Source organism: Prunus avium, chromosome 2 (genome assembly GCF_965620075.1).
Source record: "Prunus avium chromosome 2, drPruAviu1.hap1.1, whole genome shotgun sequence".
Classification (NCBI taxonomy): Eukaryota; Viridiplantae; Streptophyta; class Magnoliopsida; order Rosales; family Rosaceae; genus Prunus; species Prunus avium.
Genome location: NC_142285.1, coordinates 11,147,986 through 11,166,961, shown reverse-complemented (window position 1 = coordinate 11,166,961; position 18,976 = coordinate 11,147,986). Strand labels below are relative to the sequence as shown.

Sequence of the window (18,976 nt, the reverse complement as noted above, 5' to 3'; positions counted from 1 at the left end):
TGTTCCTTTAAAGCATTCAGTTCTTCGTCCTCCACATGACCAGCCCACACCATTGTTACCACCGTTACATTAACCTCTGATCCACGCTTCTTCCCGAATCATCCGTCCACAATTATCTTAATTTTACCTCTCCATAAATTAACAACAAAGCTATGGTCCACAACATGTTAGGACGCACAAGTGGATCACAAGATATTTTGAAAGGAGTATCTTTGTATGAATAATGAAACACCAACCTTATTTCCAACAAACTAATGTCGAATATGGCTCTAAAAAGAGCTTCCCTTATGAAACACAAGGTGTAATACTCCTCTATTACTAAAACCTCGAGTTTGCTCAGTTCGTTGTTTGCTCCATGGGCAGAATTGGAAGCACCAAATGTGCCAATTATGGATCCATGCAACATAATTTTCTTATTTTACAACTTTTCTAATCACTTAGTAAATTTGAATTTTGGGTCACTCGATAAATATAATACAACAGTTTTTCATTCCCGGCAATTTCTTAAGACATCCTAAAGGAAAAAACTCCACGATTCTCAAGTGAATGCACAAGTTCACCTTCGGCATTTTCCAGTACCTTAGTATCATAATCTGTAATAAGGAAGAAACTATTTTGCCGCCTTGTTTCCGTTGTTCCCTAAAAGCGTTCAGTTCTTCATCCTCCACATGACCAGCCCACACTACTGTAACCACCGTCATATCATCCTTTGGTCAACACTTCTTCCCGAATCGTCCGTCCACAAATATCTTGATTTTACCTTTCCTCAACTGAACAACAAAACTACAGTCCATAATGATCATGTTAGGACGCACAAGTGCATCACAAGATACCATGAAAGGAGTACCTTTGTATGAATAACGGAACACTAGCTTGGTTTCCAGCGAACTTATGTCCAACGTGTTTATAAAAATAGCTTCCTTTATGAAACACAACATGTCATACTCACATTTTACTAAAACCTCGAGTTTAATCAGTTCGTTGTTTGTTTCATGGGCAGAACTGGAAGTGCCAAATATGCCAATTATGGAGCCATACAACTTAATTTTTTTTTATATTACAACTTTTCTGATCACTTAGTAAATCTGAATTTTGGGTCACTTGATAAATATGATACAACAGTTTTTCCTTTCCGGTAGTTCCATAAGACATCCCAAATGCAAAGACTCCACGGTTCTCTAGTGAATGCACTGGTTCACTTTCGGCATTTTCCAGTACCTCAATTCCATAATCTGTAACAGAGAAAAAGCGATTTTGCTGTCATGTTTCCATTGTTCCCTTAAAGCGTTCAATTCTTCGTCCTCCACATGACCAGCCCACACCACTGTAACCACCGTCACATCAACCTCTGGTCCCCACTTTTTCCCGAATCGTCCGTCCACAAGTATCTTGATTTTACCTCTCCCAAACTTAACAACAAAGTTATGGTCCACAACGATCATATTGGGACGCACAAGTGCATCACAAGATACCATGAAAGTAGTATTTTTGTATGAATAATAAAACACTAGCCTTGTTACCAACGAATTTATGTCAAATGTGGCTCTAAAAATAGCCTTCCTTATGAAACACAACGTATCATACTCCCCTATTAGTAAGACCTCGAGTTTGATCAGTACATTGTTTGTTCCACTGGCATAACTAGAAGCACCAAATGTGCCAATTATGGATTCATGCAACATAATTGTTTTATTTTACAACCTTTTTTTTTATCATTTAGTAAATCTGAATTTTAGGTCACTTGATAAATATGATACAACAGTTTTACCTTCCCAGAAGTTCCAGAAGACAGCATAGAGGCAAAAACTCCATGATTCTCAAGTGAGTGCACTAGTTCACCTTCGGCATTTTTCATTACCTCAATACCATAATCTGTAGTAAAGAAGAAGTTATTTTGCCTCCTTGTTTCCATTGTTCCCTTAAAGTGTTTAGTTCTTTGTCCTCCATAGGACCAGCCCATACCACTGTAACTACCGTCACATCAACTTCTGGTCCTCTCTTCCTCCCACATCATCTGTCCACAAGTATCTTGATTTTACCTCTCCCCAATTGAACAACAAAGCTACGGTCCATAACGATCATGTTAGGATGCACAAGTGCATCACAAGATACTATGAAAGGAGTATCTTTGTTTGAATAATGAAACACTAGCCTGGTTTCCAACGAACTTATGTCCAACGTGGCTATAAAAATAGCATTCCTTATGAATCACAAGGTATCATACTTCCCAATTACTAAAACCTCGAGTTTGATCAGTTCTTTGTTTGTTCAATGGGCAAAACTGGAAGCACCAAATGTGCCAATTATGGATCCATACAACATAATGTTTTTTTTTTACAACCTTTCTAATCACTGAGTAAATCTGAATTTTGGGTCACTTGATAAATATGATACAATAGTTTTACCTTCCTAGCAGTTGCAGAAGACAGCCCAGAGGCAAAAACTCCACGATTCTCAAGTGAATACTCTAGTTAACCTTCGGCATTTTCCAGTACCTCAATACCTTAATCTGTAATAAAGAAGAAGCTATTTTGCCACCTTGTTTCCATTGTTCCCTTAAAGCGTTCAGTTCTTCGTCCTCCACATGACCAGCCCACACCACTGTAACCACCGTTACATCAACCTCTGATCTCCACTTCTTTCCACATCTTTCATCCAAAAATATCTTGATTTTACCTCTCCCCCACTGAACAACAAAGCTATGGTCCATAATGATCATGTTAGGACGCATAAGTGTATCACAAGATACCATGAAATGAGTATCTTTGTATGAATAATGAAGCACTAGCCTGGTTTCCAAAGAACTTATTTCCAACGTGGCTCTAAAAGGAGCATCCATTATGAAACACAAGGTATCATACTCCCCTATTACTAAAACCTCGAGTTTGATCAGTTCGTTGTTTGTTCCATGGGCAGAACTGGAAGCACCAAATGTGCCAATTATGGATCCATGCAACATAATTTTTTTATTTTTCAACATTTCTGATCACTTAGTAAATATGAATTTTGGGTTACTTGATAAATAAGATACAACAGTTTTACCTTCCCAGCAGTTCCAAAAGATAGCATAGAGGCAAAAACTCCACGATTCTCAAATGAATGCGCTAGTTTACCTTCGGCATTTTCCAGTACCTCAATATCATAATCTGTGATAGACAGATTGACAAGAGAATGAGTGGAACCATATATGAATAACTAAACATAAGCAAGGGAGGGAGAAAAGTACCTCATATGATGTCCCCAGAGCTCTTGATCCTTTGGACACGTGTTTATAATCTGCAATATGACAGAACATACCAATGTTATTAGTGGGAGGAGTCCTAGGATGCTTAGCAAAGATGCTACAATATCAAATAAATTCAATAGAGAAATAGAACTTAGTTGCGAAAGTGAGAACACAAACAAATTGAAGCAAGGAAACCATATCATGTGATTCGGAAAATATCCTTCAAGCAAAAGAAAAGCGATTGGCAAGTGTTTGATGTGTGTGAACTTGACAAACCCTGTTCACTAATGAGCCCAACATATAAAAGGAACAAGCAAAGCCAAATAAAAACCGTCATACAATATCTTTCTACCGAATCTCAACTAATCCTCACTACAATTCATGGTCACCAAATCTCACTAGCAAACTTAACCCAACGTTGGGCGCCGACTAGTTTCATTCTTATCCCAATCAACATCCAAACGCCCATGATTCCATTTAAATATATTCTTATAGGTAATAGCTCTCCACATCCTAATAACACATTCCCCCATCCTCATGCACTGGTTGGAACTTCAGAAACCACAACCAATGTCAATTCCACAAAGAGTTTTGAGTTTTTCCTATGTGCAAACTAAAATTATTTTTACAAACTAGCATTTTAATCATTTAACAAACAAAATTAGGTGTCATGATATTAAGGGAACTCCATCTCATATTGCCAAATTATTTTCATTTTCCATTTAGTAATTTAAGACCGCATTCTATATGTTTGACATTTGCAACGTACTGCCTTGTTCTAACAGAAATACAATGTAAATATCATCTTATGTATCGCTGGAAAACTGGTAATTTTTACTACTCACATGTTATTTGAACATTTCCGAGCAATACAACACCATCAGTAATAAATCTATAAGCATAAAGAAAATATTAAAAGAAATTAAAGCCAGATAATAAGAAACCATAAAAGTATTCTTTGGAACTGTTATCGGTCCAGCCGAAATTGATTGGTGTGGAGCACAAGACTGGTTAGCCGTCCCTTCAGTGACAGATGCCGTAAAAAGTGTCGGCGGAGGCTGAACTGGCTGAAAATGAAATATATTAAATAAACATACAAATAAAAATTCCAAAAGACTTCCAAAACTTCAAAACTAACCAAAACCAAGTACATAAATTTAACAAATAGAGCACGAAAAATGGATGGAGAACCATACCTTCATCGAACCTCTCCACCTTTCTGAACTAGCGCAGTCGTAGGGAGGGCCTGTGCTGGTCGGAAAAGGTAAAGGATGAGGTCGCCGGTCGGTGGCCTTTCTTTTCCGACCGGTCCCACGACCTGGTGTGACCGGACGATGAGAATTGCCGTCGCTCTTGGTGCTATGCGCAGAAGAAGAGAGAGGCATCCAGGAGAGAGAGAGAGAGAGAGAGAGAGAGAGAGAGAGAGAGAGAGAGAGAGAGAGAGAGAGAGAAGAGAGAGAATGACGCGTGGGTGGGAAGGGGAATGTAGGTATCTAAGGTTTCTTAAAACAAATTTTGAAATTTCCAACACGTCCCTTCCGTTTCTTGACTGAGATTCCTTCGTTTTAACTCGAAATTGAACATGCCGTCTGTCTACGGACTCGTATTGACGAGTTCTACGCAAAGATGCCACTCAATTCCCCAAATTCCTTCCCAAACAAAAAGTAACTAAAATGCCCCTACCTGAAAGGCAAAAATATAATTTCACAATTAAACACTTAAATAAAATGCTTAAATTTGATTGGGGTGTTACAGCAATATATATATATATATATATATACACTTTTGTGTGAGCACAAAAAAAAAAAAAAAAAAAAAAAAAGGAACCTGAGTGAGTTTTAGATCTTCAAGCGTCGAACACAAAAATAAAGCGAGCATGTGCGTGAGAGTGTGTGAGAGAGAGGGCGTGTGTGACTTAGAGCGAGAGAGCGTGTATGAGAGTTGAAGAACGAAGTCCAAGAAAGGAAGGTTCGTTTTTATAGGTTTTCTTGGTTACTAATTTTCTTTTTCTTTTTGAAAGGAGGTTTCTAATTTTCTTTTTGTTTTGTCTTTATGGTTCTTTTTCTATATTTTCAATTGCTGTTTTTATTTCCTAGCCTTCGTGGCATAATGTGTGTGCGTATGATGTGTGTTGTCCATTTTTCTTTATTTATCTATATATATAAAGCAAAAGGTAGAGAATGGTGAAACATTCAAAATACCAGAAAATGCCCTTAGTTAATGCAAACATTAAAAATTAAAATTATTAATTAAATTATGATAATATGGTAAATTCACACTTTTTCATATTAAAAAAAATTAAAATGAAAAGAAAAATCAGATAATGGATCCTATTTTTATGAAACACAACTACCCATTATCTTTTTTAGTTCTAAAATAAATTTTAAATTTAAAAAAAAAAAAAATCTCGCAAGCACGGAAGCGCGTGTGAAGAGGCTAGTTATTATTATTATTAGTTTGTTTGTTTAACACTCAACTCAAAATTCTATATCTCTACTATTATAAACCCGTACAAAAGCTGTTGAGTTAAAGGGCTTCACCAAAAAAGAATGGGACAAAAACACGCCTAAAACAAAAAGAAAATAAGTGATGTGGAAATTTTTATTTAAAATTCAGATGGGTATTATTGTAAAAGACAAAAAATAAAGCAAATAAAATAAAACAAAAATGGAAATCTACGCAGTCCGTGTACAGCATAATGGGTTCTTAATTGTATTGTTTTTTTCTTCAATTTCAATATAATCCATGCCTGCGAATAGAGCAGACTTTGTTGGGAGAGGTCCCCGCTTTGCGCCCGACAGTACCTCGAGGGTTAGTCCCCGCAATCGCGTGGGGGATACCTTGGTTTTCACAAAAAAAAAAAAAATATAATCCATGCCTGATTATTTTTCTTTTCCGATTCATTTACGGAGTTCAGTTCAGGCAAATGTCGATAGTAAAGAGAGTCTTTTTATATTATAACTGCTTTCCCTTCTGGGTTCATTTCCATTACTTTTCTTTCATTGTTGTTCTGAAATTTCATTTGTATTTTTCTTCACATTTCAGTTCTTGGCTCTACTGCTTTCTTCTGCTGGAATGGTTTTGGACAAAAGCATATCCAGTTTGCTGCAGGAGGCTTTGTTTCATCTCTCTCAATTAACAAATTTCCTTTCTTTTCTTCGCAGTTGATATATAACTTGGTATCTCTTCTCTTGCCAGTTTATTGTTTTGTTCTCAAGTTTTATAAAGAAGAAGCAGGGTAATAAATTTGCTGGATAATGGGTCTTTAACACATTAATGACTCAACTTATTGAGGCAACATTTATATATGCCAAATATAGTGTAATTGAGAGAGTTGAGAATGTATAACAAGAAGAACAAGATAGGTTTTGCAGAGAATTCAAATCTGCCAATTGAATTTCATACTTGGTGAAGGGTTAGATATACAAGTATACAAGGTGATTATTAGTTACAAACAATGCACAAGACATGGAGGGAAACATGGAGAGTTTCCATCCCTAAAACAAGGAATATGAAAACAAGGAAAAGTAACAAGGTGGTAGACAAGCCATTTAGGGATGTCTATGTTTTGTCTTTGACTTTACTAACACTCCCCCTCAAGTTGGTGCAAAGATATCATGCATGCCCAACTTGTCCAGTGAGTCATGGAAAACTTTACTTGATACGGCCTTCGTCAGGATGTCAGCAAGTTGGTTTTCCGAGTTTACAAATGGAAACTTGATTATACCCATTTCTAGTTTCTCTTTGATGAAGTGTCGGTCGACTTCCACATGTTTGGTACGGTCGTGTTGTACTGGGTTATGTGCTATCTCGATAGCTGATTTATTGTCGCAGTACAAGTTTGTAGCTTTCAATGGTTTAATTCCCAGATCCTTCAGTAATCTCCGTAACCAGAGCAATTCACAAACTCCTTGAGCCATTCCCCTAAATTCTGCTTCAGCACTTGATCTAGCCACAACTTTTTGCTTCTTACTTCTCCAAGTGACTAAGTTGCCCCCTACAAATGTAAAGTATCCAGAAGTAGAACGTCTATCTGTGATGGATCCTGCCCAATCCGCATCTGTGTATCCTTCTGGGTTCATATGTGTATGTTTGGAGAATATCAACCCTTTGGCAGGGGCAGCCTTCAAGTACCTCATGATCCGAGTTACTGCATTCATGTGTGCCTCACTTGGTTGATGCATAAACTGACTCACCATACTCACAGCATAAGCTATGTCGGGGCGTGTGTGTGATAGATAAATCAGTCGCCCAATCAATCTTTGATACCTTTCTTTGTCAGTGGGTACTTGGTCTGGATACATCCCTAACTTGTGGTTCTGCTCAATAGGTGTGTCAGCTGGCTTACAATCAAGCATTCCAGTTTCTGTTAACAAGTCTAACACATATTTTCGTTGGGATAGAAATATGCCATGTGTTGATCTAGCAACTTCTATGCCAAGAAAATATTGTAACTCACCTAATTCCTTCATCTCAAATTTACTAGCAAGGAGCTTCTGCAGATTCTTCATTTCTTCATTGTCATTACCGGTAACCACCATATCATCAACATAGATGATAAGGGCCGTAAGTTTGTCACCACGACGCTTTAAGAATAAAGTGTGATCCGAGTGGCTCTGAGTGTACCCAAAGCGCTTCATAGAATCTGTGAATTTTCCAAACCAGGCTCGTGGTGACTGCTTTAGCCCGTATAATGATTTTCTCAGCTTGCACACGGTGTTGGGACCAAGTGCCATGGAGGTCCCTGGTGGTGGTTCCATATACACTTCTTCTTGCAATTCCCCGTGAAGAAATGCATTCTTTACATCATACTGCAATAGTGGCCAATCAAGGTTTGCAGCCAATGACATGAGAACACGTACGGTATTGATCTTGGCAACAGGTGCAAATGTCTCTTGGTAGTCAATTCCATATGTTTGTGTATACCCTTTGGCCACTAATCGAGCTTTGTATCGATCTATGGATCCATCAGCTTTGTATTTAATGGTGTATATCCACCGACATCCAACTGGTTTCTTCCCTTGTGGCAACTGGACCATTTCCCATGTAGAATTCTTTTCCAGAGCTTCCATTTCAATTGCCATTGCTTCAGCCCATCTGGAATCTGTTATAGCATCCTGCCACTTATTTGGAACACATACAGTAGATAATTGATTGACAAATGATGCATATGACTTTGACAATCTATGAGTTGAAACATGGTTATTAATGGGATATTTAGATTTGGCAGTAAGGTCAGGACAATATTGAGGCTTGGGTTTTCCTCTAGTGGTCCTAGGTGGGAGAGTGTATGGTATAGCATTAGGTGCTTCGGGAATTACCTCAAGTGTTTCCTCATCACGAGACGACTGGTCCGATGGTTGAGAAGAAGGGGTTGTATTTTGTTGTTGATCGCAGCAACCATTTGAATTGTCTCCTCCGGGATCTTCACCAAATAAGAACGACAATTTTCCAATACCTTCATCGCTGTCCAAATTTTGAAGTTCACTGGTGCTTGGCGACCGGTCGCTGGGTTCTGTGCGACCGGTCGTTTTGTCACAGAGTCGATTTTCCTCCCTGGAGTCTGGACGACTGGTCGCTTCTGGATTACGACCGGTCGTTTTGTCACAGAGTCGATCTTCATCATCGCTGGAGCAAGGCGACCGGTCGCTGTGATCAGTGCGACCGGTCATTTCAGGAAAGCGACCGGTCGCTTCTGGGTTGCGACCGGTCGTTTTGTCACAGAGTCGATCTTCATCATCGCTGGAGCAAGGCGACCGGTCGCTGTGGTCAGTGCGACCGGTCGTTTCAGGAAAGCGACCGGTCGCTTCTGGGTTGCGACCGGTCGTTTTGTCACAGACTTGGATTTTTTCTTCCTTCTCTTCATTCCTTCTCTCCCCCTAAAGAGAAGGGGGTATAGCAGCTTCAAAGTAGGATAAATCTTCATGAAATGTGGCATCCATAGTGACAAAGAGCTTACGAGTAGGAGGATGGTAACACTTGTATCCTTTTTGAGTTGATCCATACCCAACGAACACACATCGAATGGCACAAGGGTCCAGCTTACTTCTTTGATGAGATGGAACATGAACATATACAACACAACCAAATATGCGAGGAGGCAGCTTGAGGACTGTAGGAAGAGAGACATGACGAGCCAAGGTGTTCAGTGGAGTTTCAAACTTCAAAACACTACTCGGCACTCGATTAATTACATATACTGCAGAAAGAAGGGCATGTCCCCATAAGTAGTGAGGGACCGATTTATCCAGCATGTAAGCACGAGTAACCTCAAGTAATTGTCGATTCTTTCGCTCTGCGACACCATTTTGTTGCGGAGTGAAAGATGTGGAGGTTTGATGAATGATGCCTTGGTCTCGAAAGAAATGTGCCAAGACATTGTTCACATATTCCCCACCATTATCAGACCGGAATACTTTGATGGAAGCTTGGAACTGTGTGGTAATCATAGCATGAAATTCACGGATTGCAGCGGAAAAGTCACTTTTATGAGCTAGTAAATATACCCAAGTCATGCGAGTACAATCATCAATAAATGTAATAAACCATCTTTTGCCATTGGAAGAAACTTTAGCAGGACCCCAAACATCAGAGTGAACCAAATCAAAAGGGAATTCCGTTTTATTATCACTTAAGGGAAAAACAGTTCGATGGCTTTTGGCCAATACACAGGTTTCACACTGAAACTGAGAATGATCTAGGCCACCAAACAAAGACGGAAACAAACGTTGAAGATAGCCAAAGGATGGATGTCCTAGACGACGATGCCAAAGCCAAATCTGATGTTGATTGCGAGCTTGTGAGCTGGAACCTTGAGTATGAGCTGCCCTTGGTGGTGAAGAGACCGTCAAGGAATACAACCCCCCTCTTCGTTTACCATGCCCAATTGTCGCGTGAGTCGTGAGGTCCTGAAAAAGACAATGGGAAGGATAGAATGTGGCATAACAGTTATGTGAGTCAAGTAATTTTCCAACAGACAGCAAATTGCAATTGATGGAGGGAACAAGTAGTGTATGAGATAAAGATAAGGAAGGGGAAAGTGATATAGTTCCTTCACCAGCAACATTAGAGGGGACTCCATTGGCACTAGTGATGTAAGGATGACGAGACTTAGAAGATATTGTGGAAAACATAGTAGAGTCAAAAGTCATATGATCAGTGGCACCTGTGTCAATTATCCATGTAGTGGGTCGTGTACCTGATTCGGAGTCGGAGAGTAGGGTGGAAGATGGAGAGGCATCGGTAGTTATAACACATGCTGCCTTGGGTGTTTTGTTGTGGGATTTGAAAGCATCCCACCACTCAGGATAACCATGAAGCTTGAAGCACTTCTCAACAAGATGATCACCACCACAATGAGTGCACTTCTCAGTTCCCTTTGCATTGTCAGTTTTGGGACCCCGGGGGGGAAGTCCGAAGGACGTACGGTGTGGTGGCCGATATGGCTTGACCTCCATTGCACTCCCACCGCCAAGCATGGAAGATTGGCGATTATCTTCTTCTACCACTAGTGCATAAGCTTCAATGACTGCTGGAAGCGGATTCATGGAAAGAATCCGACTACGAACGGAATCAAAGTTGGGATCGAGTCCTCCCAAAAAATCGTACACACGTTCCACCTCAAGTGCTTGTTGGGGAAGAGCCACATCATCGGGATTGGTATGTTTGCAGGGACGGAGGCTGTCAATTTCCTGCCATATTATGTGTAATTTTTCGTAGAATACATTCACAGGTTCACCACTTTGAGAGGTGGTGACTGACTGATGATGGAGTTGGTACAACTTGGAGGTATTCTGTGTGACAGTATATGTCTTCCGAGCTGCGTCCCACACCGCATAAGCCGTTGAGCAGTGATCAAATAAGGCACGTACATTTTTTGTCATGGAGTTGAGGAGCCATGACTGCACCAAATAGTTGTCTTCATCCCAAGCTTCATAGCTAGGATCATCAATGGCAGGGGCAATCTTTTTACCATTAATGAAACCAGCCATACGACGAGCAGTGATGGCCAAGCGAACACTACGAGACCATGCAGGATAGTTGGACCCATCCAACTTATCAGGAGTAATTGGAGAGTAGTCATGAGAGGACCGGGGTGGTGGTGGTGTTGTGGAGTCGATCTTGGTGGAGTCGATTTTAGAGGAGTCGCCCGTGGAGTCGTTGATGGAGTCGTTGGTGTCACCTATGAGGTAAGTATATAAAAGGATGTAGAGGAAGAAATAGCTTAAAACTTCAGCAAACAAGAGCACAAAAAGGGCTTGTGATCAAGACCAATTTTGAGGCAAGGCAAAGTATGAGGTAGGAATAATATAACAGCAAATTATGGGCAAGGATAGGTAGAGATTTAGGCAAGAACAAGGTTATGCAGAGGCAACCAAAATCGATTGCTCTGATACCATGCCAAATATAGTGTAATTGAGAGAGTTGAGAATGTATAACAAGAAGAACAAGATAGGTTTTGCAGAGAATTCAAATCTGCCAATTGAATTTCATACTTGGTGAAGGGTTAGATATACAAGTATACAAGGTGATTATTAGTTACAAACAATGCACAAGACATGGAGGGAAACATGGAGAGTTTCCATCCCTAAAACAAGGAATATGAAAACAAGGAAAAGTAACAAGGTGGTAGACAAGCCATTTAGGGATGTCTATGTTTTGTCTTTGACTTTACTAACAATATAATTCTACTTTTCTTGGCAGTTAGAGGACATCTTCGAACCTTCCTGTTGGCACCTTGTGAAACCCAATTTCAATATTACCCCCTACCCCTCCCGATCGATTGTTAAAATTTAAAAAAAAAATTACATTTTGACATTGTTATCTAGCTACTGAGTTCTATACTATCTGCGATATTTTGGCAGTTGAAGAAAAGGCTCCTTGCATGAGCCAATGATAGTATGTATGTGAGAAGAAAAAAAAAAATTGTGCCGCGTAGCAGCCGTGATAAAAAAGAAAAGAAAAAGAAAAACTCTCATTAGTGGCGGAGTTAGAAACTTTGTACAGAGGGTCACCCTCAAATATTGAAATAACATTTGAATTAATTTTTTAGTTGATACAAAATCCCTAAATTTTATTACTATACTCTATTATTTTACATATTATATTCACTATCTACTTAAATGTACTTCATTAAATATACACACTAAGAAATTCCAATTGTAGTTTATTACTACAACATTTAGAGTTAAAATAAGACAAGAAGAGATTTAGAAGGGGTAGTAATAATAGTAGAAAGAGAGAGAAGGAAAACATAAAAATGGCACTTTGAAATTTGATAAAAGATTGGAAATTGTGCTAAGAAAACAAAGGCCTCAATAACATTGAGAGGGGGCATAGGACCCCCTAGGCCTTAGCTCCCTCCGCCCCTGCCCTTCACGTGCTTTGAAACATGTGCAGAGAGACTAGGTTTTTTAATAAATAAAAATCAGAGTGTATGTTGTTCATGTCAAAAATGTAGTATTAATTTTATTAGAAACATTGATTGAAATACCCAAGTGAAGGTCAAGTTCCTTGAGCTTGATTCTATCAACGCGTAATGGACGCAGAGAGACAGAGAGGAAGAATGGTGGAAAGAGGAGGACATATATATATTTTTAAGCAAACAATAACCACGAACCCCAAATATTTAAGTGCGTGGTTGATACGAAAAGGTTTGACTTATGCAAGAGAAGCCTTGTACTTCCGACAAAATTTTTGAAAAAAATGTGTATATCTGTGGCAGAGCCGGCCCTGGCCAAGGGCAACCAGGGCCACAACTCGGGGCCCAAAATACAATGGGGCACAAAATTTTCTTAGTCCATATATATATATATATATATATATATATATATATATATATATATATATATATATATATATATATATATATATGAAAAAGGAAAAGAAACAAAAAAGAAACAAAAAAAGAGAAGAAACTAAACAGACACTCAACATTTTTTTTGATGAAACAGACACTCAACATTAAGTCATGCGTTGGAAACCAAAACCAATTCTCCTCCTTTCCAATAAAAAGTCAAGTGAATAGAATAATAATTTAAGAATTGATAACTTGTTGGGCAAAATCAAAGTGATTAACCAAAACCAATTCTCCTCCTTTCCAATAAAAAATCAAGTGAATAGAATAACAATTTAAGAATTGATAACTTGTTGGGCCAAATCAAAGTGATTGATTCTGTGGGTTTTTCCCAGCAGTCAAAGTCAAAGTAAAAAAATACTTTTAAAAATGAACTGGTATTTCTTCTATCTCCTTTTTGGTCGAAATAGTATTTTCTTCTATGGGTCTTGAAGAGAGCACAATTGAATGAAGGGTTGTACTACTTGAAATTTTGCAATTTGGATTTTTGAAGAGGTATCAAAACTTTCGTTTAATTTTTTTTTTCTCATTCTTTTCCTTTTGAGTTAGTTTGGTTGAGTACCTTTTGTTTTTGGCTCAGCAATTTTACTCACTCACTATCTTCTTCATATTAATATATTAACCATCATGTTCTGTCAATATGTTTTGTTAGTTTTCTTAACTTTTTTATATTTTAAGTTGATTTGAATTTTTTTTTTAAAATTTTATATGAGCATTGAATGTTTAGAGGATGAGAATTGAATGTTTAGTTTAGTTTTATGTGATTATATTTGAAGGGAAAACTATGCTCAAAATCCAGATGTTATATTGTTCTCTGTTTATTAGTTAAATTAGAGTTGAACATTTCATGTGCTTGAGTGTGATTGATCATATTTTTAGTTTCTTTACTGCTATTGCTTCTAACTTGTTGTGGTGATTGTTTAGATTTTTATTGTCATTAGTTCTGTTTAATATAAAATTTAAAACTCTAGAAATCTTAAAAAGGCAAAAAAGAAAAATGAGACATAGCTCAAAGTCTAAAAAAGATCTTTAGAAAAATATTTTCTTCAAAAAAATCAATGTTTAGTATATTAAAAAAAAAACTACAGTTTCAGTTATTAATATGTGTACATGGGCACGCTTTAGATTGTCGCCCTGGGCCTTCTAGAGCTCAGGACCGGCTCTGATCTGTGGAAGACTTTTGAGGGAGAGCAAGTCTCCCCAAGAATATACGATATCGAAGAAGACCGAGAGCAACAGAAGCTCCTCTCCGTTTCATGTTCAGTTTTTTATTCCTCTGCGTTCTATTGTTTAATGTTAATGCTTGATAGATTGTGCAGCTAAAGTTTGTGAGTGGGCATAGGTTGAAATCAATATTCCAACACTTTTATGCTGCACGATCATCAAATTGGGAGAAAAAATACATGATAGTAATGCATTTATAGAACTTCCGCATTGTGCTTTTGTAAATTATGGAGTTTAAAACCTTCAATCCAAAAAAAAAAAAAAACTTCAATCATAGATTGGTCATATGACTATTACCCATCTCAAATTTACAGCCTTCTCACTGTTTTAATTTTTATCCATTCAAACTAATCTCTAGCAGGTCATATGTGGATTTCTCAAGTGAAATGGGACAACGTAAGAAACACATAATTAATTAATTGCGCCGGGTCTATTCTTCTACTGAGCATTTGTGTGGATTGGCTGTGTCAAATTTTCTTGGATTTTAACGTAGCTTACAAGAAAGGAAGAATAGGCAATGTTTGACTCTTTCGTGCTGATAAGGTCAATTGTATTGAAGAATAGGGAATGGAGAAGACGAGACGTAGTCAGAAAATCATAGTAACAGTCATAATATAAATAGGCTATGCCTTTGTGCTCTTTTACAATGCAAGAAAATATTAAAAGCTTTGAAGAACATCAATTTTTTTCTTTCTTCTTCATGATGGGGTCTTTTATGCTTCTGGAATTGGTGGGAACTTTGAAGGAATCGCAGAAACTTTTCTTCAGAAATGTTAAGCTCATGTCTTGCATCTTCCTGCTCATAATTTCTCTTAGCTCTATCCTCTTTTTGAGTTGTATGTTGTCCATTAAACCACCAATCACTGATTTTGCCCTCAAGGCAAGTCTTCTACCAGCTACGTCTCCCGGCACCCCGGAATTCGCAAACCTTCTGAGTACTTTGAAAGGCGACCTCCGATTATTTGTTGGACTAGAGTGGATTTTTGTTATCGCGTTCTGTTTTTCCTCTTTGTTCTTTGCATCAGCTTCAATCTTAGCATCGGCAGTAACCTATTGCGGGAAAGACATGTCTATCAAGGAACTTCTATCAAGGGCCGTGAAATCATTGAAAAGACCGTTTCTTACTTGGTTTTACATAACCCTTCTTCGTCTGGGCTATTATCTATTTCTCATAGCCTTTCTGGTTTCTTTGGTGCTGATTTTCGATCTTACGTTCACTGAGCCTTCTTTATCATCTATAATCATATTGCTCCCAGCTATAGTTTTCGAAGCTTATCTAGCTGTTGTTTGGAATTTAGCACTCGTTGTTTCGGTACTCGAAGAAAAGTGTGGAATTGAGGCACTTGGGAAGGCTGGACAGCTCATCAAAGGATTGAGGATGCGCGGACTTTTCCTAAATCTTTTGTTTGTAGCACTCTCATATCCTGTGTCCCATGGTGTGCACAAGTTTGGCAAAACAGTCATGTCATCAAATGCTGCCATGATTCCATTGCTCCTCCTGAATTCGATATCCTGCCTGATCATAATGTTTAATCTCATGGCATATACAGTCCTCTATCACGATTGCAAGGTGACTCATGGAGAAGAACTTGAAATGCAAGGAGACACTGAAAATACTAAAGTGGCCATACCATGATGAAGGATGTCTAAATTTCTAGTAGTTTCTGTTTTTTGCGTGTGTTGTAACCATATTTTCTGCAGCTCCAGCTAGTTTTTATGCATAAAGTTAATAAAAAAGAGTTGTATAAAGTCAGTAAAAAAGAGTTGTAACCGTCAAAATAGTGCCTTCACATACAGGTTTTTAAATAAGAATCTGCTGAGGCTTGGATAGAAGCATTAACTACAATCTCCAGATGAACCATGATGTATCAACCACTTATTCTATATGCGATAAACCAAGAACAAGGTAATTAGAAAAAGAGAATCCGTTCCTTTGAAATCTGATGCAATACATTTTTGTCTTCTGAAAACAAGAGCAGCAAAGGCTAAAAACAATATAGCATCCATTTTTTTAACTTCTAAGCTGGCCATGTATGGCCTAAAGCATGGACAGTTAAGTCGAACAAAATGGACAGTTAAGTCGAACAAAATGGATTCACTAATTCTTCATATGAGCATTCTGTCTATTACAGAAGAGGGGAATAAGGTATTTGTAATATTTCTTCTTTCTGTTGAAAATAGATTTTCTTGGCATAGTGAGCAACATATTAATTGGATTTTTATGGCCAACAAACTATCCATATATTGAGAAGGACACTTTGTTGAGTTGACTTTGTACAGCCTCAAGCAAGCACCGCCGCAGGTTTCAACTTCGATTGTGCATGGACAGTTAAGTCGAACAAAAGAGGGGAATAACCAAACCAAATCGGTAATTATGGTTTACAGTTGAACTCGTGTATTGTCACACCGCCATAGAGCAACTAGCTAACATCTCCACTAAGCCAGTTTTAAGAGAAATGCTTTGGCGTAAAAGCGTTTTGATTTGAAAGGCCATTTTTTAAGATCAAAACAAATCAAAGCCTTTGATGACATTCTTCATGTAGTCCCATCACAATTGGAAAATAAAAAAAGACAACTTACAATTTCGCTTTAGAGCAAGACCAATAGAGGCAAAAGTTGGAGTCAAATAATCAAAATCAGCTCCACATTTTAAAAAAGAATACAACCAAAGTGGGATATGGATGAACGATTGGACCCCATTTTCCCAAATGCAGTGAAAATTTCGTCTAGCTTTCGAGAGTGAAAAGCAGAGGACCGGCCCCGGCCCAAGGTGACGTGCTTAAAGCCCAAAGTGTCAAAGACATAATTTATTAAAAATAGTGTAGCCCCGCGGCTATACCTGTTTTTTTTTTTAAATCTTATAGCCACGCGGCTTTCCTACGGAGTATAGCCGATCAGCTATATTGTTTTGGGAAATTGACGGCTTTGCCCGAGGCGCAACTAATTTATTCAATAATATCCTCATTTTGAAATCTAATCACAAATACCCCCTATAAAAACTCTCTATTGACAGCTTATTGCCCATCCTTCACTTAGTTTTCTTTTTCTTTTTCTTCTCAGTCGTTGCTCTTCTTCTTCCTCTTCCTCTTCTTCCTTCTGCCAAACCGCACAAGAATCCACCTCCACCATCGCTTAACTCAATCTCCTCTTAGTTATATCTTCAAACTATGAGCTAATTTGAACCTCAAGATTGAACCCCAAATTTGAAACCGAACCCTAGCCATGGCGTGACTCGCCACCTCAGTTGTCGGCCTCCATAACGAAGCCACAATCATGACTCTCCACCTCCGTCGTCGACTTCCATCACAAAGCCACGACACCATCATCTTCGATCTTCACTATGGTGAGTTCTAATATTGGTTTTGCTTTTCTTTTTTTTTTGGGTTTCTATTATTGATTGAGATTATTGGGTGATTACTTTCACTATTTTGAATGAGACATTAATGGCTTTCAATTGTGGTTTGTTTGCTGTTTCTGTGATTGAATGAAATTTACCAACTATTTCCTATGGTTGTCAAGCTCTTGGACTTGGATACATTGTTTTGTGCTTATGATTTGTCTTTGAAATCATGCATACACTGTTTTGTGATTAAGACTTGGACTTGCAGACCTCCTTGAAAGTGGTGCATTCACTATTTTGTGATTGTGATTTGTCTGTGAAATCACTTAGGTGATACATCAAATTAGGACTTTTGGCTTTTCTGAGCAACCTATAAGAATACATATAAAACTCATAAATGCTCTCTGAAATAACAGTAATGTGGGTTTTAACCGTAAGAAACCAACATCACAATTTGAAACCAGTAGCACCACCAACAAATGCAAGATTCTCATCCTTTACTTCTTTTGAAAGTGATTGGAGAGTTTGTTTGTTTTATGAGAATGCCAATATTTTAACATATGTTTGATAGTGTAAAGTTGACATATGTTGGATCTTTGTTTTCTCTATTTTTTCGTAATTCAATCTTGTATCTGTTTTTGGTGCAGTCTACAATTCTCAAGGTTGGTATCATGCCAAGGTTGTGTTGGTGCCGTGAAAAGGGTTCTTGGAAATCTTGAAGATTTGTTGACAACTCTTGCATTTATCTAGTTCCATTGTCTTGCTCTTCTTCTTCTCTGAGAATGTGCTTCTTTAACTGTTTGAACAATGCCAAATGCACTATTGATGATTTCCTGATTTCCTAATTTGTATTTTTATTCGCCTGCAAGAACACATTCGCTTCACCCATGTTCATAATTACTTTTATATTGCAATTGAGTAGTATGAAATTGTGTTCATGAATGTGAACTTTAATTTTGCAATGATACTGTCTTGTGAAAGCTTGCCATATATGAAGAATTGGGTCATTTAGAAAAGCCAATAATCTATATGAATTTTGGTATTAGTTTCTGTTTTGAAATTGGTTTCAATTGTGATTGAATGTTATGTTTTTGTTTCCATTGTGATTGAATGATTTACTTCTAATATGCATTTTTTTTATTTGTTTTATACAGATGGAAGATTGTCTTGTTTCAAGTGGTGACGTTCTTTTGGGGAGGAAATTGCTACCTTTCAGCTTAAATTCGGGTCTAAGAGGACATGTCCTAGAATTTTGCTGATAGATATAAATTGTGTTAAAATTCATGACCAAGAGGAGATATAAATTTTTTGTTTTTTTGCCACTTTCTTA

General features: G+C 37.9%; 1 protein-coding gene across 1 annotated transcript; it reads left to right on the top strand.

Annotated features, from left to right (window-relative positions):
- The first annotated feature begins 14,950 nt into the window (after positions 1-14,950).
- LOC110747760 (uncharacterized) lies at positions 14,951-16,067 on the top strand. Its single transcript, XM_088248117.1, has one exon. The coding sequence runs from the start codon at positions 14,953-14,955 to the stop codon at positions 15,940-15,942; it is 990 nt and encodes a 329-aa protein (XP_088104243.1). The 5' UTR covers positions 14,951-14,952; the 3' UTR covers positions 15,943-16,067.
- Positions 16,068-18,976: the final 2,909 nt, after the last annotated feature.